The 22,143-nt window shown below is 45.8% G+C and overlaps 1 protein-coding gene across 1 annotated transcript in view; it reads right to left on the minus strand.

Annotated features, from left to right (window-relative positions):
- Positions 1-12,091: 12,091 nt before the first annotated feature.
- Positions 12,092-22,143, minus strand: part of EHD3 (EH domain containing 3) — a 30,076-nt gene continuing 20,024 nt past the window's right edge. The window contains exons 4-6 of the mRNA XM_057400049.1: positions 16,795-17,207; positions 15,654-15,818; positions 12,092-14,134 (exon numbers count right to left, since the gene is read on the minus strand). Coding sequence (XP_057256032.1) covers positions 13,607-14,134; positions 15,654-15,818; positions 16,795-17,207 — 1,106 coding nt within the window. The 3' untranslated portion in view covers positions 12,092-13,606. The remainder of the gene's footprint in view (positions 14,135-15,653; positions 15,819-16,794; positions 17,208-22,143) is intronic.

Here is a 22,143-nt window from a genome sequence, read left to right on the forward strand (position 1 = left end):
TGTGCTTTGAAGCATCCATCAATAACCCTGTAGGCACCGGCTTCCCAAGAAGGCAGACCTGCTGCAAAAACAGGAATCCCTTATCGGGCAGCAGGAAATGCTATTTTTACATGAAGTTCAGATTAAAAATACAAGGGAAAGATAACGCACCATGGGCACAGGCTAAACTTAAACCTTGAGCTTCTCCCCGATGGCTGGCTCCTGCTGCTCGCCTGATTGAGAAACCAAGGGTGAATGCCAAGAAGGAGCCCGCTGTCTCTGGCTGCTCTCGCTGGGATTTGCTCTGCTGCAGTGCTTTCCTCTTTTCTTTTTCACTCTTTTATGAGTGTTGCTTAAATAAAGCACCCTGGACCACTGCTGTGCCTCTTGGCATCTTCATGTGGCTCCTTGATACCGCTCTGAGCCAGAGGTTTCAGTTTCTGACTGCCTGATGAGCTGCTCTGACCTGTGTCCAACCCAGGCCTTTCTCTGACCAAACTTGCTGCATCCAGATGGTCCCACATGACGTACTGATGCATCAGGAGGGTTTGTCATGCCCAAGTGGCTCCACCGTGGCCAGTTTTGGGTCTGCTCCACAGACTGGCACATCTGGTCTGGAGTTTGAGCATCACCTTTCAAAGTCCTTTGGGCTCTGTAGCAACGAAACAAGCCATGGGCCGCAGTCCCCCAATCTCTTTCTTTCCTGCAGTCCAACACTGATGTGCAACTGCCAAAGCAGCACTGTGGCTGCGTGTTTTCATTACCACTGTGACTCGTACAGCCAACAAAACCCATTTGTCAGGGCTCTCCTCTGAGCTGCTTTCCCAGCTCTGCACTGGGTGGCACTGGGGCAAGTCCCACAGCTACCACTGGTCACAGAGGTGACCCTGATGACACTTTGTCAGCAGTTCTGTCAGGCAGCTCATTGTGGGCTTATCTGTATTGGATGATCATGGGACAAAAGGCTTTTTATTTGTCTTGCAAAAAGCAACTGAAATGGATGCAGAAAAGTCACCCCATAGAATGGATGTGTGAGGTGCACATCTCCTGACTGACCACGCTGATGGTTTTTATGTGTGTGTGTATATATATATACACGCAGATAAAAATAGGCACAGAGTACTTCCGGCCTGGGAAAAGTCCCTTTCAAACGTCCATGGAAAGCAGGAAGGCTTTTGAACTCAGGTGGGGGCATTTTGCACCATGACAGGGTTTCCAGCTGGGTGAGAGATGCTCAAACCCCACGGAGAGCCATAAGCAGAGGCAGCAGGATGCCCACAGCTTGCTCTGTCAGCTCACAGCCAAGGATGGGTGTTTTAGGGCTCAGAGGACCTGGGATGTGCAGCCTGTTAATGTTGGCATGGTCCAGAAAAGAAGCAAGTCTCCAAAAGGGGGCAAGAGGAATGTAAATGGCACCCAGAGACGATAAACCACATGTGACAGTTGGATGTTTTGAAGCACAACCGGAGTAACAGAGCCAATACACTGAGCCTGGAGGGTCTCAGCCCTCACTTGCCCTGGGGGTACCACCACCAGCTCTGCCCAGGCTGACCCTACATAGACTTTGCTCTGCTTTGCCTGTATGCAATGACCCTTTTCTGCAGCAAAGCTTTGCTCTGAGCCTTTGGCTGCAAAATATACCCTGAAAGGTTGTTTGCTTGGAAGAAGTAATTCAGAGCATTTGCAGCCTTCATCAGGAAAAGAAAGCCCAGAAGAATCAAGTGGGGCAGCTTGAGTTAGCCAGGCCCCTGCAAGTGCTCAGCAGAGGTTTGGCTTGCCAGGTAAACAGGAGTTTGAGAGTAGGATTTCTTTCACCTGAGCTGGTCTCCTCCCATTTAATGCAGTTAGATGAAGGTCTGAAACCTGGGGAGAGAGTGGTGCTGGATCACTTCTGGGAGACAGTGTATGAAGGGCACAGCCTTTGGAGGACAGGTAAGGGAGGAACATGAAGACTTTTGGTGGTGGTTTGGACACTCTTGAATGCCTTGGGCTGGAGGGAGCTGCCTGGGTTGTTGGTTCAGCCACAGTGTCATTTTTAGAAGGTGGCTTTTTGATTTGGAGAGATGGTAGGGTTGTGGCATCTATCCCTGCTCCTGTCTGTGGCTGGCCTGGTCAGCTGCATGTGCTGAAGTTTATTATCATGGCATCATCACTTGCTTTGCCTGTCTTCTTATGCATTGATGTGCATATGAGGGGAGAACCACTGGCAGCTTTGCTAGCTAGCATGGGCAAGAAATTAAATGATGTTGGGTAACCCTGTGCATGAATGATTGCATGAGGCTTGCATAGAGTGAGAAGTGGATGTCTGGAAGCACACAAAAATGCAAGTCTGTGATCTCTGCTATGTTGTGTAAGTGCTTCTCACTTCTGTCACTTACTGTAAGCTAAGGTAGTGAAATTCAGCTCCAAGGAGAAGTGATGTGAAATGGTGCCTAATCTGATTTGGGAAAAGCACCAGTCACAAGTGGGCTGCTCTTCCTCTGCAGAGTGCAATCTATTTTGGACTTCACTCTGTAATATTATCTTGCTTATGCAGAAAAGGTTTTGCATTGCAAAACATCACCTTGCTGGTTTGACCCCTTGAGATCGCTGTCATGACTGCCCAGACTGCTCCTGTGTTGGACAGGATGGGGGGGCTCTGTCCCTGCCTTCCCCCTTCCCAGGGGTAGGGCCTGTGTACCAGAGGAGAAATAGGGCATTTAAAGTTAGTTTTACTTGACTTTCTGGAGTGGACTGAGTTTTCAGCTGGTTATTCCTCTTTTAAGGAGAGCTGATTTGGGCATTAAATGCTAAAATCCTGTGTGAGAATCTGGTAGGACATCGTGTGTTCATACCTGATGTTGAGTCAAGCACGTGCAGTGATTTATCTCTTATCTCTGAAGAGCAGAGGCTTGCAGAACCAGTGAACACAGGGGCACATGTGAATGCTTTTGGGCTGGATGGGGGGGGTGTGAATCCTGCACCAAGAGCCCCCTGGGGCTGTAGCACTTACAGAGAAAGGTAACTGAGAGGTACTGCTTTCTCTGATGAAACCTGTTTGGCCCAGACATAGGACCTATGGTCTGGCCTAGGATACTGAAGCGGTGGAGATGGTTTCCCATGTAGGCGCTCATGATGCCTGGGCTGCAGGGCAATCTCCACAGGAGCATTCATTGTGACTTTGGGGTTTCAGGTGAAAACCTGTGTCTGAGATCCCCTCCCATGTGAACACAGGGCAGATCAATAGTAAGCAGAAATAGCTGCCCATCTGGTGTCTCTCCTCGATCATGCATACGTGCCCAGATGTAATGGAGGTCATGCCACCCCCAATGAGAGAGGTAAATGTGGAGCTTGTGCCCCTGGAGATTGCAGCTTTTTTTGCCTGTGCTAGAAACTGTGAGTGTTGCCAGAGGCAGTGCAAAACGCAGAACTTAATGGAGAGAGCGCAGGGTAGGACCAAAGGTGTGCCCTGACACCCATCCATCATCCCAAAGTGGTGATGGGCTCGAAGTGCTCCTCTTGGCTGATGTGCTCAGGTTTCTTGGACCTGGTCCCCGTTTCATATTCAGCAAAACAGAACTCGATTTTACCCTCCTCCCTCAAATATGTTATGTTGCAAAAAAAAAATATCTGCTGGTCCTTCCTTTCCACGATGTTCGAGAGAGTCAATTTTTATCAGAAAAAAATAAAAACCCAACCCAAAACTCAAAACAGGAAACTCTTATCAGCTTGCCAGGAAACTCTATTGCTTTGTGGAAGTGTTACCCTACGGTCATTGCTACTTTCAGTAGCTGTTTGTGTGTAATTTATGGCCTTAAGATGGGCGTCAATCTTCCATACAAGCACGGGAGAGGCTCTAAAGCTGGAAGGGGTAGTGGTAGGAGTGGAGGGTGGAGGGGAAATGCCAAGGAACAGGATTTGTATTATCTTACTACATATATTTACAGTGATAAGATTTTCATTGTTTTCTATGGTTAAATTATGATCCTGGGGTTTTTTTTCTTCTGTATTTGGATCAGGAAACAACAAAAATACGTCTCCAAAAAATGCAAAAGTTTAGTCTTCTTTTGCTCAGCAAAAGTAACTGAAGCACTTGGGATGGTCTAGAACTTTTTGGCAGGGGGATTCCTAAATTATTGCCATATGAAATCCTGTGTGTTTGTATTCCAAATACGTGCAGGTGTCTGCGTGTAAAACTATATATATGTGCTATTGAAGCTTGTCAAACTTGTCACAGGGGGTTGGCTGGTTTGTTTTCGTGCCCCAGTTTTGATGTGCCCATCTCCAGCACAGAGGGCTTGTTCATGTCCAGTAGTAGTTAAAAATTGCATTGCTCCAAAGTGTCTTTGGATGTAAAACCCCAAACGTTGGTATGCAATGTAGTAAAATGCATCCGAAAACTCAGTGTGTGTGCGAGCGCTTTATGTATAGAGATCAGGAGCTTAACATTCAAACCTGCCTGGTAGCTGTGCTGATCAGCACTGGCTCCTTGCCCAGCATTTCCTTTTATTTTGCCTGTTTTGTCCCCTGGTGTATCTGTTGGAGCGCTTTGTGGATTGCTGTCACACAGCATCGCGGCGATCTCTCCAACAGAGCTGGTTTGTGCGATGCGAAGGAGGAAGCACAACGCTGCTGCCAGGTTATCGCGCTTGTCGCGTTCACTGCTGACTAAAGTGCTTGTTTTATCTCTTAATTTCTGCTGGCGAATCTCTTTTGCCTATAAATAAGAATTAAACTTTTGTCTGGAAAGCGGAGCTGCTGGGCCATGAAGGAAAAGGAGACTTTTTGAGTGGGTAACCCATGACCAGCTCTCCTAATGGCAGTGGGGTCATGCAGAAGAGCCAGGATGATGTCCTGAGTGAGCTCACTGAGTGCCACCAGTGATGCAGAGCCTTTTTCCATGGACTCCTGGCCTGGCATTTAGAAATACACCCTGGCTTGGGAGTCTGGGGAGCAATGATTTATTGGAGATAACGCATTTCTGAGCATGGCTTGGGGTCCCAATCCCTGTAAAACCATAATCAGAGGTTACAGATCTCCATCCTTCCACCTTACAACAGATAACGAGTGCATTTTGCAACCTGACTGTCTTATCGGCTTCTGGTCTGATATCCCTCTCTGAAACAAATCTTTAAATAGAAAGATAACTGTTTTCCACCCTTCTGTTTTTAAATGATGGTTTTAACCCCAGAGCATTCTGTGCATGCTGTGTTCTGTGCTTCTGGGAAATGGGCTTGTTCCATGATTGCTTGAAGTCTTTGGCCAAGTGTAGTTGATACACTTGGCCAAACACGAGTGCAGTTGATAACTGCATTCATGTGTGAACTCATTTTTCCTCTCTTAATATGCACTTATCTCTCTAACAGGGCATTTAAAGACATTTGTCTGAAACCCAGTAAACGATGGCCTTTTTCTCTCCTTGGACTGCATTCTGTGTTTGCAGTAGCACTTCGTTAGGAAGTAAATAGCTATTTGCTGGGGCTGTAAAAATCACTCTTCCTCTCCTTGTACCTTATCTCATCTTCCTGGGCAGAAGTCAAGAGCCTCTTTCTTTCCCCCCTCCCCTTCCCTCTTAGATATACAATTGAATACAAATGATGCAAGGGGTATAATATGCCAGGTATTTTGCACACTCATCTCTGGGGAGCTGATAACAGCAGCCTGCCTCTCCTGGAAATGGCCTCTTGGCCTGCTCTCTCTTGCTGGAGTCAGCAGTTGCTTACAGGGCTGGGAGGTGCTTGTCTGCCTTGCCCTTCCAGCAAAGGACTTGGGGCAGGCAATGAGGTTGCATTTCTGATTATTCTTGAGGCTTTGAGGCACCTCAAGAATAATTAGTGCTGTAAATTCAGTGGCAGGTCCGGCAGCTCAGTTGCACACCTCCAACCAGGGTGGTGGACTCCTTGAAAGGCCCTCTCTTGGCTAGATGAGGGGGGAAATGGGCTGCGAACAGGTCTGACCAGCCCTGGAGATGGTGGGAAGCCAGGTCTGTGCATCCTCTTTCCCCAGCGGTGTCCCAGTGGCTAAGGTGAGCCCGCTAGCTCTGTGTCACCCCGACCTTGGCAGCCTTCCCATGTAAATCACAGCTCTGACATCGATGTTGAAGGTGGTTGAGCAAATCCCCTCCTGCAGAAAGGGGAAGGCTGCAGCAAGGACCACACCAGCTTCTGTTCATATCTGTCCTCCTGAAAGGAAGTGGTGACAGGCTGCCCATCTGCCCTTATTTCTGTGATCCAAGTGAAATGATGGAGGTGACCTTCCATGATCTCTACAGGGCTGGGATAGAGGCATCTGGAAAGGGCAATGTGTCCTGATCTGTCATGTTAGCAGTTTATCATCTCCTGCTGTGCAGGGCTTATTTCTCTTCCCCTGTGAAGGAGACATCCGTGTTTCCTGCTGGCTGGAGAATAGCTGCTCTGGGATACAGGACGGATCCTCCATGGAGGCATGACCTGCTTTCAACACGCTCTGCTTGCAGCAGCCTGCCCTGGCTCCATGTACACTGCATCTTGACCAACTTCAGCAGCTTCTCCCATTCCCTGATCTCACCCCTGGGCTCCCTTTGTGCCTCTGCCAGCTTTTCCTGTGGCACGGGCTGGGAAGCCACCTCTGTGTTGTTCTGGTACCTGACAGGAACTGACTTTTTCCAGGGGGCTACAGAACAAGGGCCTTTACTCTTGCCCATCTCCAAAGATCTTTGGGGTGTCAAGATAAGCACTTTTCTTCCCCATTCCTGCTGTGCAGTTTGGGTGAGGATCTGTGCTTCCCCAGAGCCCTACTGAGAGGGGAAGAAGGACACGGAGTGGCCTTGAGAAAACCAATTGTTATGAAAACCCACAAACAAAGCCTGCCGCTGCTCCTTCCAGGTTCTCACAAGAGATGTGAAACTCTGACCTTGGGTCTGTGTTGAAATGCTGCCAAGGCTGAGATGACGTCGTGATTCTGGGTTTGACTGAGCTGTGCAGAGGATGGAGGAGGGAAAAGCTTTTCAAGCCTAGACTTTGACACTTCATAGACAGCATGGGTCTCTTCTCTGCTGTTCTGCTGAAGTGCTATGCCTGAGGCTTGGTACAGCCTCCTCCCCAGTGTCCCCTCCCCTTATAACATGGGGAATGCACTGCAGGCAAAGGGCTGGAGCAATTCAATCAGCAGAGCTTTAAGGAAAGTACTGCTGCCAAACCTCACTGCCTCCTCAGTCACCATTCCTGGGAAGCATTGGTGCAAGTGACACGGAAAACTACCAAAACCCCATCACCATAAAGGTTGTATTGTTGCACAAACAGCTCTGGGACAGTCAGTGGTCCATGGGCTATGGTTTGGCTGCTATGGGCCTGGATATTTACAAAGCATTCAACCATCACTATACTTGGTGGCAAGGCAAAGAACATACGTAGCTCTGTTGAGAGCTAATTGCTGGTTTATAGCATGTACTGCCTGCCTGGGGCTGAAGCAGGTTTGAACCAGAGCTTAAAAAACAGGTCCTAAAGCATCCTCAGTACTTGACCCATGGTGGGCTTTTGATTAAGGCTCCCTGTGAGACCCGGGGTTGACATGTACTGCTTGTGTAACTCCTGTTCTGTAAAGATCTCTGTTAGCTCCAGGGCATGTGAGACATCTCTAGGCAGCAAAACTTCCTTCTCAATTGCTCTTCTGGTTGCTGAATGATTTATTGGCCCTGAGCAGCCTACAGAGCTCTAGACCAGCATTAAACATCAATCACTAGATCATCTGCTTTACCCTTTTGAGGCTGCTCAGTTTCAGAAGGGTCAGGTCTTGCACGGCTTGGAAGGAAGAAGGGATTTAGGTGTGCTTTGCTAATACATGTGGGTGGCTGCTGGTGGGACCCTGGAAGCATGCCGCCATTTCTTATTATAGTCTAGTTTGCAAGCTGTGATTTCTTTGCTGCTTTTACCCCTCTTGCAGGATGAGTCACCAAAGATGATGATATTGGAGAACTCATCTTCCTTTGTGGCAAATGGTGCGAGTTCCCTAGTTTGCCAAGGGTTTGCTCCATGCTAGAACTGCTTTGATGGGTGCTAGTTAGCTGTTACGGATGCTTAAGCTGCTCATCTCCTTTCTGTGTATATAGAGGAACTGAAACTCCTCACTGAGGGACTGGGTCTTTCCATGCTAATCAGGGAGCAATTCAGCTTTTGAGAACTTAATAGCTTGCCAGCTGGGACTCCAGTTACGTAGTTATGGTACAAACTGGAGATGCCTGTGCTATGTGAAGCTTTAAAGATGGTTGGATGCAGATAATTCTCCCTTATCTGTTTTTGTGGCTTAAGCATGGCAGGCAGTGAGCTCTTGCATCAATACTTTTCCACTGGCTTTAGGGGAAAAGCTGTTGAAACTCTGCCTTGAAAACTGATGGCTGAAGGAGGTAAGAGAAATGACCAGAGAGCTTTCCCGGGGAGCTGTGCTTCCTCCTGCATCACCTTATAAGGAGCTTCTGTGACTCCCATCTTGCTGATAGATGTGGAGGGTGGTAGGCTGAGCGATGGGTAAAAGCTATTTAGAGACAGTTTCTAGTTGGCATTTGCTTGCAGCAATCGCGTGAGGCACAAGGAGAGGAATTCCATGCATACGCCCTTCATTTGTCTGCACGATGGCACAGGCGAGGAGGACAATATAATCCAAGGCCTATAAATACCTCTCACGTCCATGTCTTCAGAAGACATTAATGGAGCCCTTGCTGACGCTTGTTTACACAACACGTAACTAGCTGGAGGAGAGCCCGTTTTAAACCTAGCAACTCTCACAGTGTTTGACGTGCTCCTGACCAGCAAAGGCATCAGTGGAATGGGCACGCCGTGGACAATGTGTGCTGAATTCACCAGGGATTTCTCTGCTTTCGGGCAGACAGGAGTTGTTTAAAATGCATTCATTTAAATACTGGCTTCCTTACTCTATCTGCAGTGCCTGAAGGTGCTGGGAAGCTACACGGTGATTGACTTGCTGCACTAGCCTTGAGCTTCTCGGGATGCTGAGTTTCCAAACTAAGCCTTGTTTTCCCCCACCTGTGCACAGACTGGGAAGATGAGGAAAAGCACAAAGAAGGAAAGGGAAAGACCAGAAAATAACAGATACTGTATTATGAAAATGCCACAAAAATAACTTGGGTGTTGTAGTCACACTGCTCCTCTGTGATAACTCAATGGTGTTCTCAGTGAGTGTTCCCAAACGCCCGCCTGTCAAGCGTTGAAGGAGTTTAGGACTTCTGAGTCTAGGAAGAGGTTAAATAGTCTATCATGTCCCTTGATTTGCCGAAGTCTAAATGTTGGAGTTACCTAATCCCTCTTCCCACAGCTTGTCCCTATAGTAAGAGAAACATTGAGATAAAACAATAGCAGAGGAAGAAGCTATCAATGATGAAAGAGGTGTAGCCCTGCTGGGCTTGTAGGAACACTGTCAATACATGTGAGGTCAACTGGCCCATAACTGTGTTCCCCAACCAAAGGTTTCTGTCATATGGACAAAGCATTAAGGCATAATAAGAACAAGTTAAAAGAACAGTTTCCAGACTGAAGACTGAATTTCATTGTTGTATGGAGTTTATGTTGGAACTTGAAATGATGGAAAAACTGATTCCAACTTTTTGTTTGATTAGAAATCCCTCTGAACTGCAGCATGCTGGATAAATTCCAGCTCACAGAAGTAATTGCCTTTTTCTAAACTACACACCTCCTGTGAAATCTCATCTAGGGAACCTAGTGTAATTGCTATCCTTCCCTTCGCATAAATGGTAGTAGAGAACTGTTGATCCAATCTGCCTATTGTTTTCCACAGTAGAGAGAATTTTCAAGAAACCCATTTCTGGGCCCATATAGCTTGTGGGTACAGGTTTTTCTACTCCAAATCCTTCCCAGAAAGGAACAGAAAGAGAAAAGACCAAGCGCAGACCCTACTTGGAGAAAGCAAAAGGACCTTTTTGTTCTGACCTTGTGGAAGCTCTTCTGTCTGTGGATGGACAGAGAGGGGCATGAAAGCAGTGAGTGATACTCGCATGTCCATGTGATGGAATCCCCCACCCAGACATGAGCAAATGAATAGGTTCTTCTGTATAACTTCCTGGGGAATACCTCGTTCAGTAACTGAGAACTGCTCTTACAAAAAGGAAGCACTGTTGGACGCAGATAATACCTTTAGGAGCATGGTTCTGTGAACAGGCACAGTGGACATGGAGTCCTTGTGGGTCTGGGAAATCACCTCCTTGCTACAGATGTGAGGAACAATGCAAGTGGCTGGGATTACCCCAAAAGCTGTAACTCTGAAGGGAAAATTAAAAAGAGAGGGTGTGCAGCTGCTGTCTGTGGGAAAGGGATAGAGAAATGTAGGTCTTCTCATGCCTATACTGCAGATAAGCTTGTATCTGTTGCATATAGAACCTCAGGGTGCTTGGGGTTTGGTGTGGGGGGTTGGAGTGTGGTTTTGGTTTTTCATTTCCTGAAGCGCTTAACAAAAGTAAAACAAACAGGATAAACAACTCTGAATATGGAAGACTACCTGTAAACTGCCTTTCTGGAAACAGCCTCTCAAGAGGCTGTCCTGTTCCCTCTGTAATGGGGTTGCTTTGTCTCCTGCCCTCTTGCTGAACTACAACGCAATTGTGTTAAGTAATTGTTTGTCACTAAAACGCTTGTGTTGGTTTTTCCCCTACAACACGGCTGGGGAAGTTGCGCTCTGACAGCACAAGTGTTTTGTGAGCAAGTGTTGAAAGCCTTCCCATGCTGCAGTGGTTTCGTGCGCTTGGCCTGTGCTGGCAGAGCAATTTGCCCTGCTGTCCCTTCCGAGTGAATCCTGCTGACACATCCTGGAGAGGCTGGTGCGGGGATGTAGAGCTGGAGCCTCTGCACAACACACAGAGCAGATGCAGGAGCTACGGCATGTGCTGTAGCCCTGGTGTGGATTAGCCATGGTGTGGGGGGACTGCTGCTACCAGCAACACAATCGCTTGCTCTTTCCTGTTTAACAGCAAGCCTTTTATTGAGACTGCTAAAGAACAACTGCAGTCGGTGCAATGAAAACTGATCTATGTGTGTTTTAACAAGATAGGGGTTGGGTTTGTAAGCTCGCATGTCCTAACTATCAAGCACAAAGCATTTTGTGCCCTGAAAGCTGTTTGATACCCATTACAATGAAGTTTTGGCTTACCTGGGCACCTTGCTGGTATATACTGGAAAAAGACTAACAGACCTCACCTGCCATCCCCTTTGAGGGAACCAGTTATCGGTTGCTTTTTAAGAAGGCTAGATTTCAGCATGGCATGACTGGCACAAGCAATATGCTGTATGAGAAGGCATCAGAAAATCATGCCCACCTAGAGGAAGGGCTGATTTGGGGTATTCTTTTCAGCCTCAATCTGGAGTCAGATGGATGCCAATTCCATAGAATGACCTGGACAGCATTAGCAGATAGCACACTTGTAATGACAGTGAAACTGGGGGTTACTGGGTAGTTGAACTGGAGTAACAGCCACTCTGCTGACTTTCTAAATGTGCATTTATTGCTTCTTACTCTCCACTCTATGATCTCTCTCACCTCTCTTTCCTGTACAAATGCCAAATGGAAACTGTGCCGATCACTGCAGCTCACACCCTCTTTCTGTGTGCTTCCCCAGTACAATCCTAACTGCTCTCACTGTCTTGTGCATCCCTCTGTCCCCCGTTCTGGGGATGACAATCACTGTAATCAACACATAAAGAAAAGGCAATGACAACAGAAGCAAAATTAGAACCAGCAACATGACGGACCGGTGGGTTTTATGTCCTTTTCAGATCTTGATAAACCTGAAGCATTGTCTGACTGGCAGGTGAAAACCCTTTCAATATATTCCTTTTCCTAATCATTTGGTGGCTACTTCCCCTTGTGTTGAACAAGGTGAGTGGTGGGTACAATTCCACTTGCTTCAGCAAGCACTGAGCTTGCAATTAGCCTGCCAGAAGAGAAAGGAGACGCTGCAGATGTTAACCAGTCACTCATCAGTGTACACCCAGGGCCAGCAGGGCTGGTCTGTATGCGCATATTTGGGAATGTGCTAAGGATCATTTCCTCATTCTGCTGCATGTAGAAATAAGCTGCTTTTTTCCCCTTATCAGCTGCAGTTCATTTTGCTATGTAAAGAAATAGACAGATCTGGCCTTTCTTTTTTAATAATGTTTTAGGACCAGGGTACAAAAGAGGTTAATGCATTAATTTTTGACAAGTGATAAATGTACTGCAGTAAGCACATCCTACATACACAGAATATAGTTCTCTATATAATATGAACACAGAGATATAAAATAAGTTACACTTGTCTTGGTTTTTCATCACAGTAGGAGCTCAGCTTATATAAAGTGACAATAGGAATTGGAACAACACGCTGCTCCAAAGCAACAACAAAACCCAGAAGAGTGCCTCTGTGTGTTTGTGTGTTCAGGAAAGAAAAATAGGAAATAGAGGGATTTCTGCCAAAATCAGGTCCTGAAAACAAAAAACTCAGAGCATGAAAGAGGAGGGAGAGGGTCTCTTAGCTCAAGGCAGAGGTTCTGGAGATCAAGTGTTACTGTGTGGCGAGGAGGAAAGTGGGTGAAGGCTGTCATCTCTGTTACATTTGTGGGGGCACAGGTAGCAGAGCAAGCTCTGCCCTGTGCCCCAGTGTTCTCTGCTCTTATGATGGACCATCTACCTACCTGACAGTGACAGGCTCCTATCTTTACATTAAGAATGGGACCTTAGCTTACACTGTGCACAATGAGAGTAAACATGTCACTTCACAGGAATGATAAACACCACTGTTCAAAGAGAAAACACTATCCACTGGTTATGAAATGTTCAGTGAGCCTGGGAGTGGTGTTCCAACCCACCTGATGTCTGCCTCTAGTGCCCCCTCCTTCTGTATCCCCTGTGGGGTGGTTCTCTTGGCCATGCCTGCAGAACTAATTTCCCCTGGGGACTGAAACAGGAGGTAGAGACTATTGGGAATTCTCAATGCCTGTCCCACAGCAAACAATGAGGAACTCCAGCTGCTCAGTTCAGAGCTGTTTCAGATTTTATTAATTTTTTTTTGTCTTTAAGGACAGGGAAACACTTGTAAAATTTGAATCTAACAGTAAATCAAGGCTCCTAAAGTCTTAACTCTGGGGTCTAGTAACTAGTATTTTAGTGTGGGCTTGTATCTGTCAATCAGGAAGTGCTCTTTAGTTTGGCCAACAGCTCGGAGACCTTGTGGTTTCCTCTTTGCTATCAAGATCTCTGTCTCCTGAAGTTTGTGAGACTCATTTAAGAGCAAGAGGGTGCAGCCAAAGCTCAGGAGTGATAGCGGCAGTTAGCAGGCTTCCATTAGTGCCTACTCCACTCAAGAAATGCAGCCCACTTCAGTTTTTCTTCTACTCCGACTTATCAGACCCTCCTAATCTCAACATACTTTCCTTACCTTCCTTTTTACAGACTACACATTAGAAAGCAGGGATGTTACACTGGAAGAGTTAATTGCATATTATCATGAAGGACCAGACTTTTTTGTTCTCTTTACTTTTTTTTCTTCATACAACAAAATAAGTATAAATCCAAAGTTGATCTCACCTCTAAAGGTATAATTTAAGTAAACATGTTTTTCTAGATCTTTTTTTCCCCCCATTCCCTTTCCCTCTCCCATGTAACTTTCCTTTCACTCTGTTACTTTCCTTTTGGATGGAGGGAGGAGATGGGAAGGGAGCTCATTTGGCAGCTCATGACCTTCCAACTTGACTTTAATGAGATGATTCGCCAAGGCAAACTCCTCATCATCCAGCATGCCATCTTTGTCGATGTCAGCCAGTTTCCATATCTTGCCCAGCACCGTGTTGGGCAGCTTAGACCTTACCATCTCCTTCTTTGCATTGGCACCAGTTATTTTACCATCGACAGGCGAGAGTGTGTAGAAGATCTCATCATACATGGGCTTGTCCCTGGCCACCACCCACTCCGCATCATCGATCCCTTCACCAGCGCCTTCGCCATAGCCATGGCCAAATGGACCATGCAAGGTGCCCTCAAAGGCTCCTCCCTTCACCATCTGTGTTGGCCGCTGTGACTCTTCCTGGCGTACGAGCACCATGAGCTGGGCAATGTCATTAGCCAGCATGTCTTCCACTGTCTCCAGCAGCTTGCTCTTCAGGGGCTGGAACTTGCTAAAATCCTGGGCTTGCAACTGATCCTTAAAAGCGGGACAACACAGCAAGATGTGAGCAACATGGCCATGCACAGTGCAGTAACAGTGTAGAGTGGGATGGCTGTCTGCTATTTGGCTCAAAAAAACCTGCTATTGCAGAAGAGGAGTGGGGAGCTCAGCATTCCCTCCTCTGATAGCCCTGCTCCTCAGCATGTGATGGCCTCTCTCTGGCTGGCCTTGCTCTTACTTAAAAGCTCTTTAAGCCCTACAGAAAATGATCTCAGCTCACAAAGAGGGGCTGATGTGGTACATGGTGAGAAGGAAACTGGTTTACCCAAAGGCCAAGACGATGGCCATATGCAAGCAAGACTCCTCCTTTCCAAGTTACATAGAAGCAATCTCCCTGTAGAGCAAACTGTTCAAGGCAAACTGGTTCTGCAACTCTTGCTACATCCTCCAGCCAGTGCTCTGCTTTCCCTCCCCCTCTGCGTTCTGGGAAGGAGATGTTACTCTAGGAAAGGACTGTTTTATTCACCAGCATGCAGGGCATCTTTCACATGCCATAAAGGCAGTAGTATGCCTGTAAAGAGGTGAGCATGTCTTTACAGCATGGCTCAGTCTGTAATTTTCACAGCTAAGCAAAAGTGCTTTGAGCAGGGCCTGCAGATAAGTCTCTTCTAAAAACTGCAAAACGACCTACAGTTTTATCCTTCACCCTCTACTTGTTAAATCCACACTATTCACTCCTTCTGGATTGGTACAGTTATTTTTAAACACACATTTTAACAAGCAGTGAATAGGATCATCTATTGGATACACTCCATAGATCTCATTCCCAAGAACTTATGGAAAATATACTTCACAAAAGAGCAGATGGGTGTGTTTTCCATAGGGAGCTAGTAATGACTTCAACAGCTAGCAACTCAGAACAGGTTTCTGCTTGGACTGAAGCCATGCAGCAATGTAGCAGTGTCCAGCATTGTCTGCATATACAATATGAGGCTCTGATCCAATGTTCTTTGAAGTCTTTGACTTGCATGAACACTGCGTCAGGTCTTAGCTCTGCAGAACAGAAAACCTGCTTCTCTGTTTAAAACAGAAGAGGGGCTTTAAGTTTCCACAGGCTCCTTTCTCTCTTTCTATATACAGAGTGAAGTAGAAGATGAAAGAAAAGGCAGCTCTTGAGGAGGGGGGCATATGAATAACTGTTTCTGGTTACAGTTTTTCTTTTAATGTACATTAGAAATATTCTTAGGCCTGGAAAATCTGTAAATGGAACCTGGAATTTAAAATAAAACCAGAAGAAATAATTTGCTGTCAAGTGCTATTCAGGCAGAGATCTGAGAAATGAAGGCAGCTGTAGCTTCACATGAGCTCTATGTGCAAAAACGTACATGGCCAAATATAGCCTGCACATATTGCAAAGCCTATTTCAACATTGTAACACGCCTTTCCCAACAATCACAACAACTATCAGTGTCTGCGTGGCTTCTGTCATATACCCTGAGGTACTCTAATGCTTTCCTTGGATGCTTGGTGATCGGGCCAAGATGTCACTGCTTACCTGCATCTTTCTCAGATTAGGAAAGTCTCCTGGTGAGATCTGATGCTCCCGTTCAATCCGGGCATAAATCTCTCCCAAGTTGTTAACAAGCTCTTTCTTTTTATTGTCTTTCCCAAACACCGAGGGCATTTCCTTCTTTAGGGAGCTGATGATGTAGGCATGAACCTGAAGGGCATTAAATGATATAGAATGAAGGAGACAAGTGTTAAAGAGCATATTGGAAAACTGTTCCCAGCAGAGAGTATCTGTACCCGGGACTCAACCCCATCTTGTCCCACCCTGAAGAACATGCTCAGCTCCTCAGCTTGCCTGTACCTACTGATTATTGCTGCAGTACTATGTGCTGCTCAGCTGTGTGGTTTACCTGTGGTAGGACAAGGTGAAGACAGTGTATGAGTCCTGGACATACAGTAACATTCATATGCACTTCCTGGAGGGAGTGGTGTGGGTTTTTTCTTTTACTGGGAATAGCCTTCCAGGGAATAGTTCCTTGGCAGTCTGAACCAAACAGGTTTTTGGAGCTCTCTAGGCTATTTTTTGCTGTTTTAGTAGGAACACCAGTCCTTAACTTGTGACACTGTGTTTTCTCTTAGAAAGGAAGACCCTTGCATAGAGGGCTTTCTAGGGATCTTTGATCTCTCTTCTAAATTTATATGGGGTTATTCCTTGGATTCTGAGGGGCTTCATTCAGCTCATTTCAAATATCCAGAGATACAGCAGGCTTATTTGCCATTCTTGCGAGTCTCCACCTTCTCTGTGTCCAGGTACTTCTCTTGGCTAAGAAAGTTTAAGGTAAAAGAGCTAGAGCTTATCAATTCCCTTGGTTCTGACATACTGAAAAGGTCTCAATTCTCAAGTTGTAACCACAGAGCAACTTTCCAGATCCCTTCAAGAGCTACCTGCTTTGATCTGCAGCTACCTTTCTCACTGTAGCCTGTCATGACTGAAGCACCAAGAAAAGGAGGTGCTTTCTTCCTTGAAGTGCATAGGACTAATATGCTAGGCCTGAGTGAAATGGGATGGATAGAAAGTAGGATCCACCAGCTCTGCAAGCCAAACTGGCTGAAACCACTCCCCTAAAGCCTCCATACTGCAGAGAGTCCAAACTGAATGCCTGGGGGGGTTCTACGCCAACACCCACCTTGGCCAACCGTGCTCGCTTGATGAGATCATTCAGCTTCCTCAGGGCTGCATTGCGGGGCAGGCTCTGGATATCCCTGAACAGGTCCTGCTCCTCTGCCTCAAACAACTTGCGGTTGTCAGGGATGAGCAATGGATGGGACCAAAAGGAGCCAATGTAGACCCTGATGACCTCAGGAGTGTTGACGATCTTTCCCAGGGACCACATGAGGGCACCGTACACCCGCATCAGCTGCTGAGTCTCTATCTGGTCAGCCTTGTTGAGAACAACTCTCATCTTGTCCTCATGGTTCTTCAGGGCCTTGATGACCTCGGAGAATTCATCAGAGATGTCCAGCTTGTGTGCATCAAAAAGGAGAATGATGCGGTCAACCCGCTCTGCAAACCACTCCAGTACAGCAGCAAAGTCATAACCTGCAAGGGGTGGAGGAAAAGCTGAGATGCACATGCATGCGAGTAAAGAAGCCTACTTGCTGTACCAGAGCTATGTCATCTGAGGGTAAGCTTGCAAAGAGTAAGCTGCCCCAGTAAGCTCAGGTAGCCTGATAAAGGCAGTGTGAAACACCATTCCTCATCAAAGGTGGAGATGAGGCATTGTCCTTCACACTGAAACACCCAAGGTGCACAGAGTTAGGGATGGCTCTCATCATCTTAAGAAATCACGCAAGGAAATCCTAAACTTGTGCTACAGATGCTTCATTTAAATACATATCACAAGGAAATTGCTATACTCAAACAGCTACTGCAGAAATTTTGTATGTGGCAACAAGGGAGGTCTAGTTTCTGAATTACTGGCCACCAGCATACCATACAAAGGCTGTAGAACCCTGGATAATTGCAGTACTTGCACCCAGACTGGTTTGAGATGCATGTCTCTACTGCTTAATAACTCTAAGGTCTTGTCCAGTTTGGTGAGACTGTTTGTCCCATTCAGTTCAAAACTCAGGATGCAAATAACCTGCCTTACCTGAGTAACCATCCTGCCATACCTCCTGCATGTGCACAAAGCAAAATGATTTGTGTTTACTTTGCCAAGTGCTTGATGCTTAGCAGACAAGCACTGCTGTGAACACCAGAGGTGGACTCAATCTGCAAACTGTGGGTTCAAATTTCTTATGCCTCAGAACTAAGGATAATGGACCCTCAGTGTTAGACTTGGATGCATCTCTAGGCAATGCAGGGCATGATAAATAGTGTGGTGGTGATGTTTTTTTTAAAGCCAGCAATAACAACAACAAGACCTTCTCTCCTAGCTCTGTGGTGGTTTTTCACCTTTCAGCCTCACTGAGAGGCTAGTGTTCTCCCTTTGCTCTTTCAGGCTCTCTATGCTGTGTGATATTTGGGGTTATCTGTGTTGCCAGAGAGTGGTACTCTGTTAAAAGAGATCAGGACAGAGCTTATGCTACTTGCATTCAAATCCTTTTACTATTTAAATCTTGGCTTTCATGAATAAATGTATGACAATTAGTTCAGTACTCCTCCCTTTCTCCCCTTTCTTCTTTCTGTCCTCTTAAAAACCTAGAGGACACCCAGTGCAACCTAGTCATTAGGTCAGAACTACAGAAGGAAGGACTGATAAGCTCTGATACTGATTTTTGCCACTAGACTTCCTGCTCCTGACTGAGCAAACTGGGGTGGAATCCTGGCTCTCAAGTCAGGTCAACTTTCTCTTCAGCTGGATAAATCGGTATTAAACATTTGCTACTGAGAACTTATACAATTACAAAGCATTATTATTGGGAAGAGTTTTGCTTTGGTCAATTACAGTTTTTTCCTTACAAGAAAAGGGGTTTGGGGTGGTGGGGTGCTCTTGGATGTGGGCAGCTTGCTCTGCTCTTTTCCATGGAATCTACAGAAATTGGATGGAAGAGAGATGTCTGTCTCACCAGTGGCCTTCTGCTCAGTTAGGACACTGGTGCCTTCTCTAGCAGCAGTAAGCAATGATGGGCCCTGGCTCTTCGCTCAGTTATGTCTGATGCTGAGAACTTCAGATAATGCAGAATTAGCATTACCTTTGACAAAGACCTGCTGAGCGTTCAATATATTATATTGATATCCATATATCTTGCCTAGTCCATCTGTCTGACCTCAGTAACAATCATGAGTCAGATCTTCTTACAATTGGAATAAACTTGGTCCTGCTTGCTTTCAGATGTTAACAGCCTTTTAACCTTAAAAGTTCTCACTGCAATGAGCTCACCTCCACAGGTCTAACTGCTTATCTGCTGTAAAGCCGCATGTGCTGACTCCTTCCCAAATTGCTCTAAGAGCACTTGCAGCGTGACAAACTCAATACAGATACCTTATTTCATGTGGACTGGGTTCAGGCTGTAAGTTGCTGCTCTGCACACAGATCAGTGAGTTTGCAAATGGGGACCACCCTCCCCTTTCAACGTGGCATATATAGCCACACCTAATGTTCTGTTCTGCTTGGGCTGTATTGGAAACCACTTAGTATGACAGGAAAGTTTAGTCTTCATATGCAGAGCTACACAGCTTGCTTTTTCACCATGGAAGCAATGAGTCAGGCTGACTTTGTTTGGAGATGTTTGTGTATTTAATTTCGTCAAATCTCATTGACTGGGATGCTTTATTGTCAAGCTGGCATGTGTTTGCATGGTACCATGACTACTTTTTCCAGCCTTTTTCTTGGGGGGATTAAGGGGAAAACAGAGTTATGCTCTCTAAGACACACTGTGATGCTACAATGATGTCCTGTCACAGATCACGTGGATATTTCCGTCTGATAGTACAGGAACAGCCAGTTAGCCTCCCTGTGGTTAATAGGGGCTGGGATGAGGTGGGGAAGGTGTCTGTACCTATAAAATGTGGCATTGTAGTCTTGGTATTAGCCAAGTGCTTGGGAGACTGACCATAGCCCTTTGATCTGCCCCGGCCTCAGGATTATAGTAAAAGTATCTAGGTGCTTAGCTCTGTTGACTTCTGTCATGTATCAAGCCTGGATCCACAACAGCACTCAGAAAGTATCTGTTCTGTGAGCTTCTCTTTCCTGTTCACCAACAAAAAAAGCTGCTCGACCCAACAAAAAGAGAGCATTAATATCTGCTCAGACCTCTTGTATGTTTCCAGCTGCTACAGTAACAGTCAGTCTTGAAGGTCCCTATGGACTTCATTAAATGTTTAGAATTGATTACTAGACTCTTTCCCAGCTTCTTTGGGGAAATTCTCCTGCCAGCTGTCCTGCATACTGCCATTGAAGAGAGAAAAAAGCCCTTGGGGAGTTACACTTGGGGTGATGTTTCAGAGCAGGCAAAACAGTATGGACTCATCTGCAACCCATACTGAGACAAAAAAACAACTCATATATTCATCTTGTAAGTCCTGCTAGCTTTGGCACTTAGGGAATGTGTGAGACCTCTCCTGTTGGTTCCTAGCTAAGCAAGAAACCTCTCTCTGTGCACTTCTAAGTATTCTCCGGTATAGAAGTATCCCTCAGAAAAACCAAGGTGTGTGTATATTGTTAAGTGATGACACTTTAAGTGGTGTATTGTTCACGAACATGTAGTATGACCTGCAGAAAGGGCAGGTGGGACAGACCTCTGTTTACAACTGTCTTCTTGGAGTCTGACTGTGATGGTGTTTTCCCACACAGACAAGTGCCTAGAAAGTTGCTACACTGGTGATTTGCAGGGCTGACTTTTTAGTTTTGCTTTTAGCACATGAAGGAGTAGATTGTTCCTTAAGCAAAGCTTTCATTTTCAGATGGTTCCTCAATAGCATGGAGAACTGAGGATGTTTTGCCTGACTCCACCCAGAGCTAAAGGTGCTCAATACCTGAAAACACACAAAGTTCATTCTGTAACTAAATCTAAGCATTATAACCTTGCTTTAATTTCCATCCTATTACCCCTTTTTCACTTCACAGGTGTGTGAGGCCTATCTTTTTCTTCTGGCAGATTATCAGTGTGTGAGCTTAGACCAAGAATTGATCTTGATCTACAGTCAAATTAAGAGTTTTTTGAAGTATTCCCTTGCTCATTCCACTGCAAATGTGTTATGTTTCTTCACGCCTTCTTAGTGTTGTAGTGTTGCTAAGGCCTCTCACAAAAGCAGCCAGTTACTATCTCTGATTTGGCAGTGTTTCAGTGATGGGTGAAGCTATCCACATAACACAGCAGAGTTTTATTCTAAAGTTACAGGGCATTTGGGAAGCCATCTGCTTGCCAAGCTGCATAAATGCAAAACCATCACTGCAGGGAAGTTCAGACAAATGAAAAGGGGAGAATTTTCTGCTCAGTAATTCCTGTCTGTGGCTGCACTTGCATTTCTGATGAAAAACAATGCACACTTAAACATTCTCTAGCATCACTGGTGCAGCTTTCGCAACCTCCAGATAAGGCGAACATTAACAGAAAATGAATCCCAAGCATACAGTACTAGGACGACAAGATGAACATAACTTTCTTCTATCAGATGGTTGTGTTTTTTTTTATGGGACAGATTTCCTTTTGACAGCGTGAAAACGACTCAACAGATTTTAACTCAAAGCTGACAAGTCGGTGGCTTTAGCATAGAGAGAAAATGATCTTCTTGTAGACACCCTGCCACCTAGACTCCACAAGGCAGACTGGCTTAATGAATACTTGTCTGTGCACTACTGGAATACCTGGCAGCATGCATTTCACTAAGATCTGGCAGGATTATGCAATTACATTTCTGTCAAGTCAGGCCAAGCACGATACAGCCTTTATGCTGACTGTGGGAACACAGATGATACCTGACCCAGCATAAAATCTGCAGGGCTGTAACATTTTAAGCCAATTTAAACCAGGAATGAGTGTGCATGTATTGGTTCAGCATTTCTCACCATGTAGCTACACTGGTTCTGTTTGGTTGGTTTTTTGGGTTTTTTTTGGTTTGGTTTTTTTTGGCTGATGGTAAGCACTCTGGATTTCCTGTCTTGTGAAACTATGTCCACAGCCCCTGTGGTAGTGTTGTTCACGTGGGATGAAACAGGTATAGTAAGATCAAGAAATGCTGAAAACCCTAAAGATGCTGCTTTGCACCAGGTATTTCTCAGCTTGCTGGCACTACTGCTTTAAATCGTGCTGCTGTTTTTAGTAGTTGACCTATTTCCTCCTGAATTTTAGTCACTGGGAGCTCCCTTTTCATTCTTTTAAAGCTGGTGCTACCCAAAGGTTGAATATTCACGAGCCAGCAGCCCTCTATAGGGCAGAGTTTTACGACCATGTCCCTGTCTGTCAGGATAGATTGGCTCTGTATCTGACGACAGCATCACAAGACGGGATAGCTGGCATAGCAAATGCTGACTACCTAGAGAGGGAGCAGCTTTTGAAGATGAATGCCTATTCCAGGAAGCTAATGACTT

The sequence above is a fragment of the Pezoporus wallicus genome, unplaced genomic scaffold, assembly GCF_028554395.1.
Source record: "Pezoporus wallicus isolate ANWC-B61680 ecotype Strahan unplaced genomic scaffold, APGP_CSIRO_Pwel_v1 contig_7339, whole genome shotgun sequence".
In the NCBI taxonomy this organism is placed as follows: Eukaryota; Metazoa; Chordata; class Aves; order Psittaciformes; family Psittacidae; genus Pezoporus; species Pezoporus wallicus.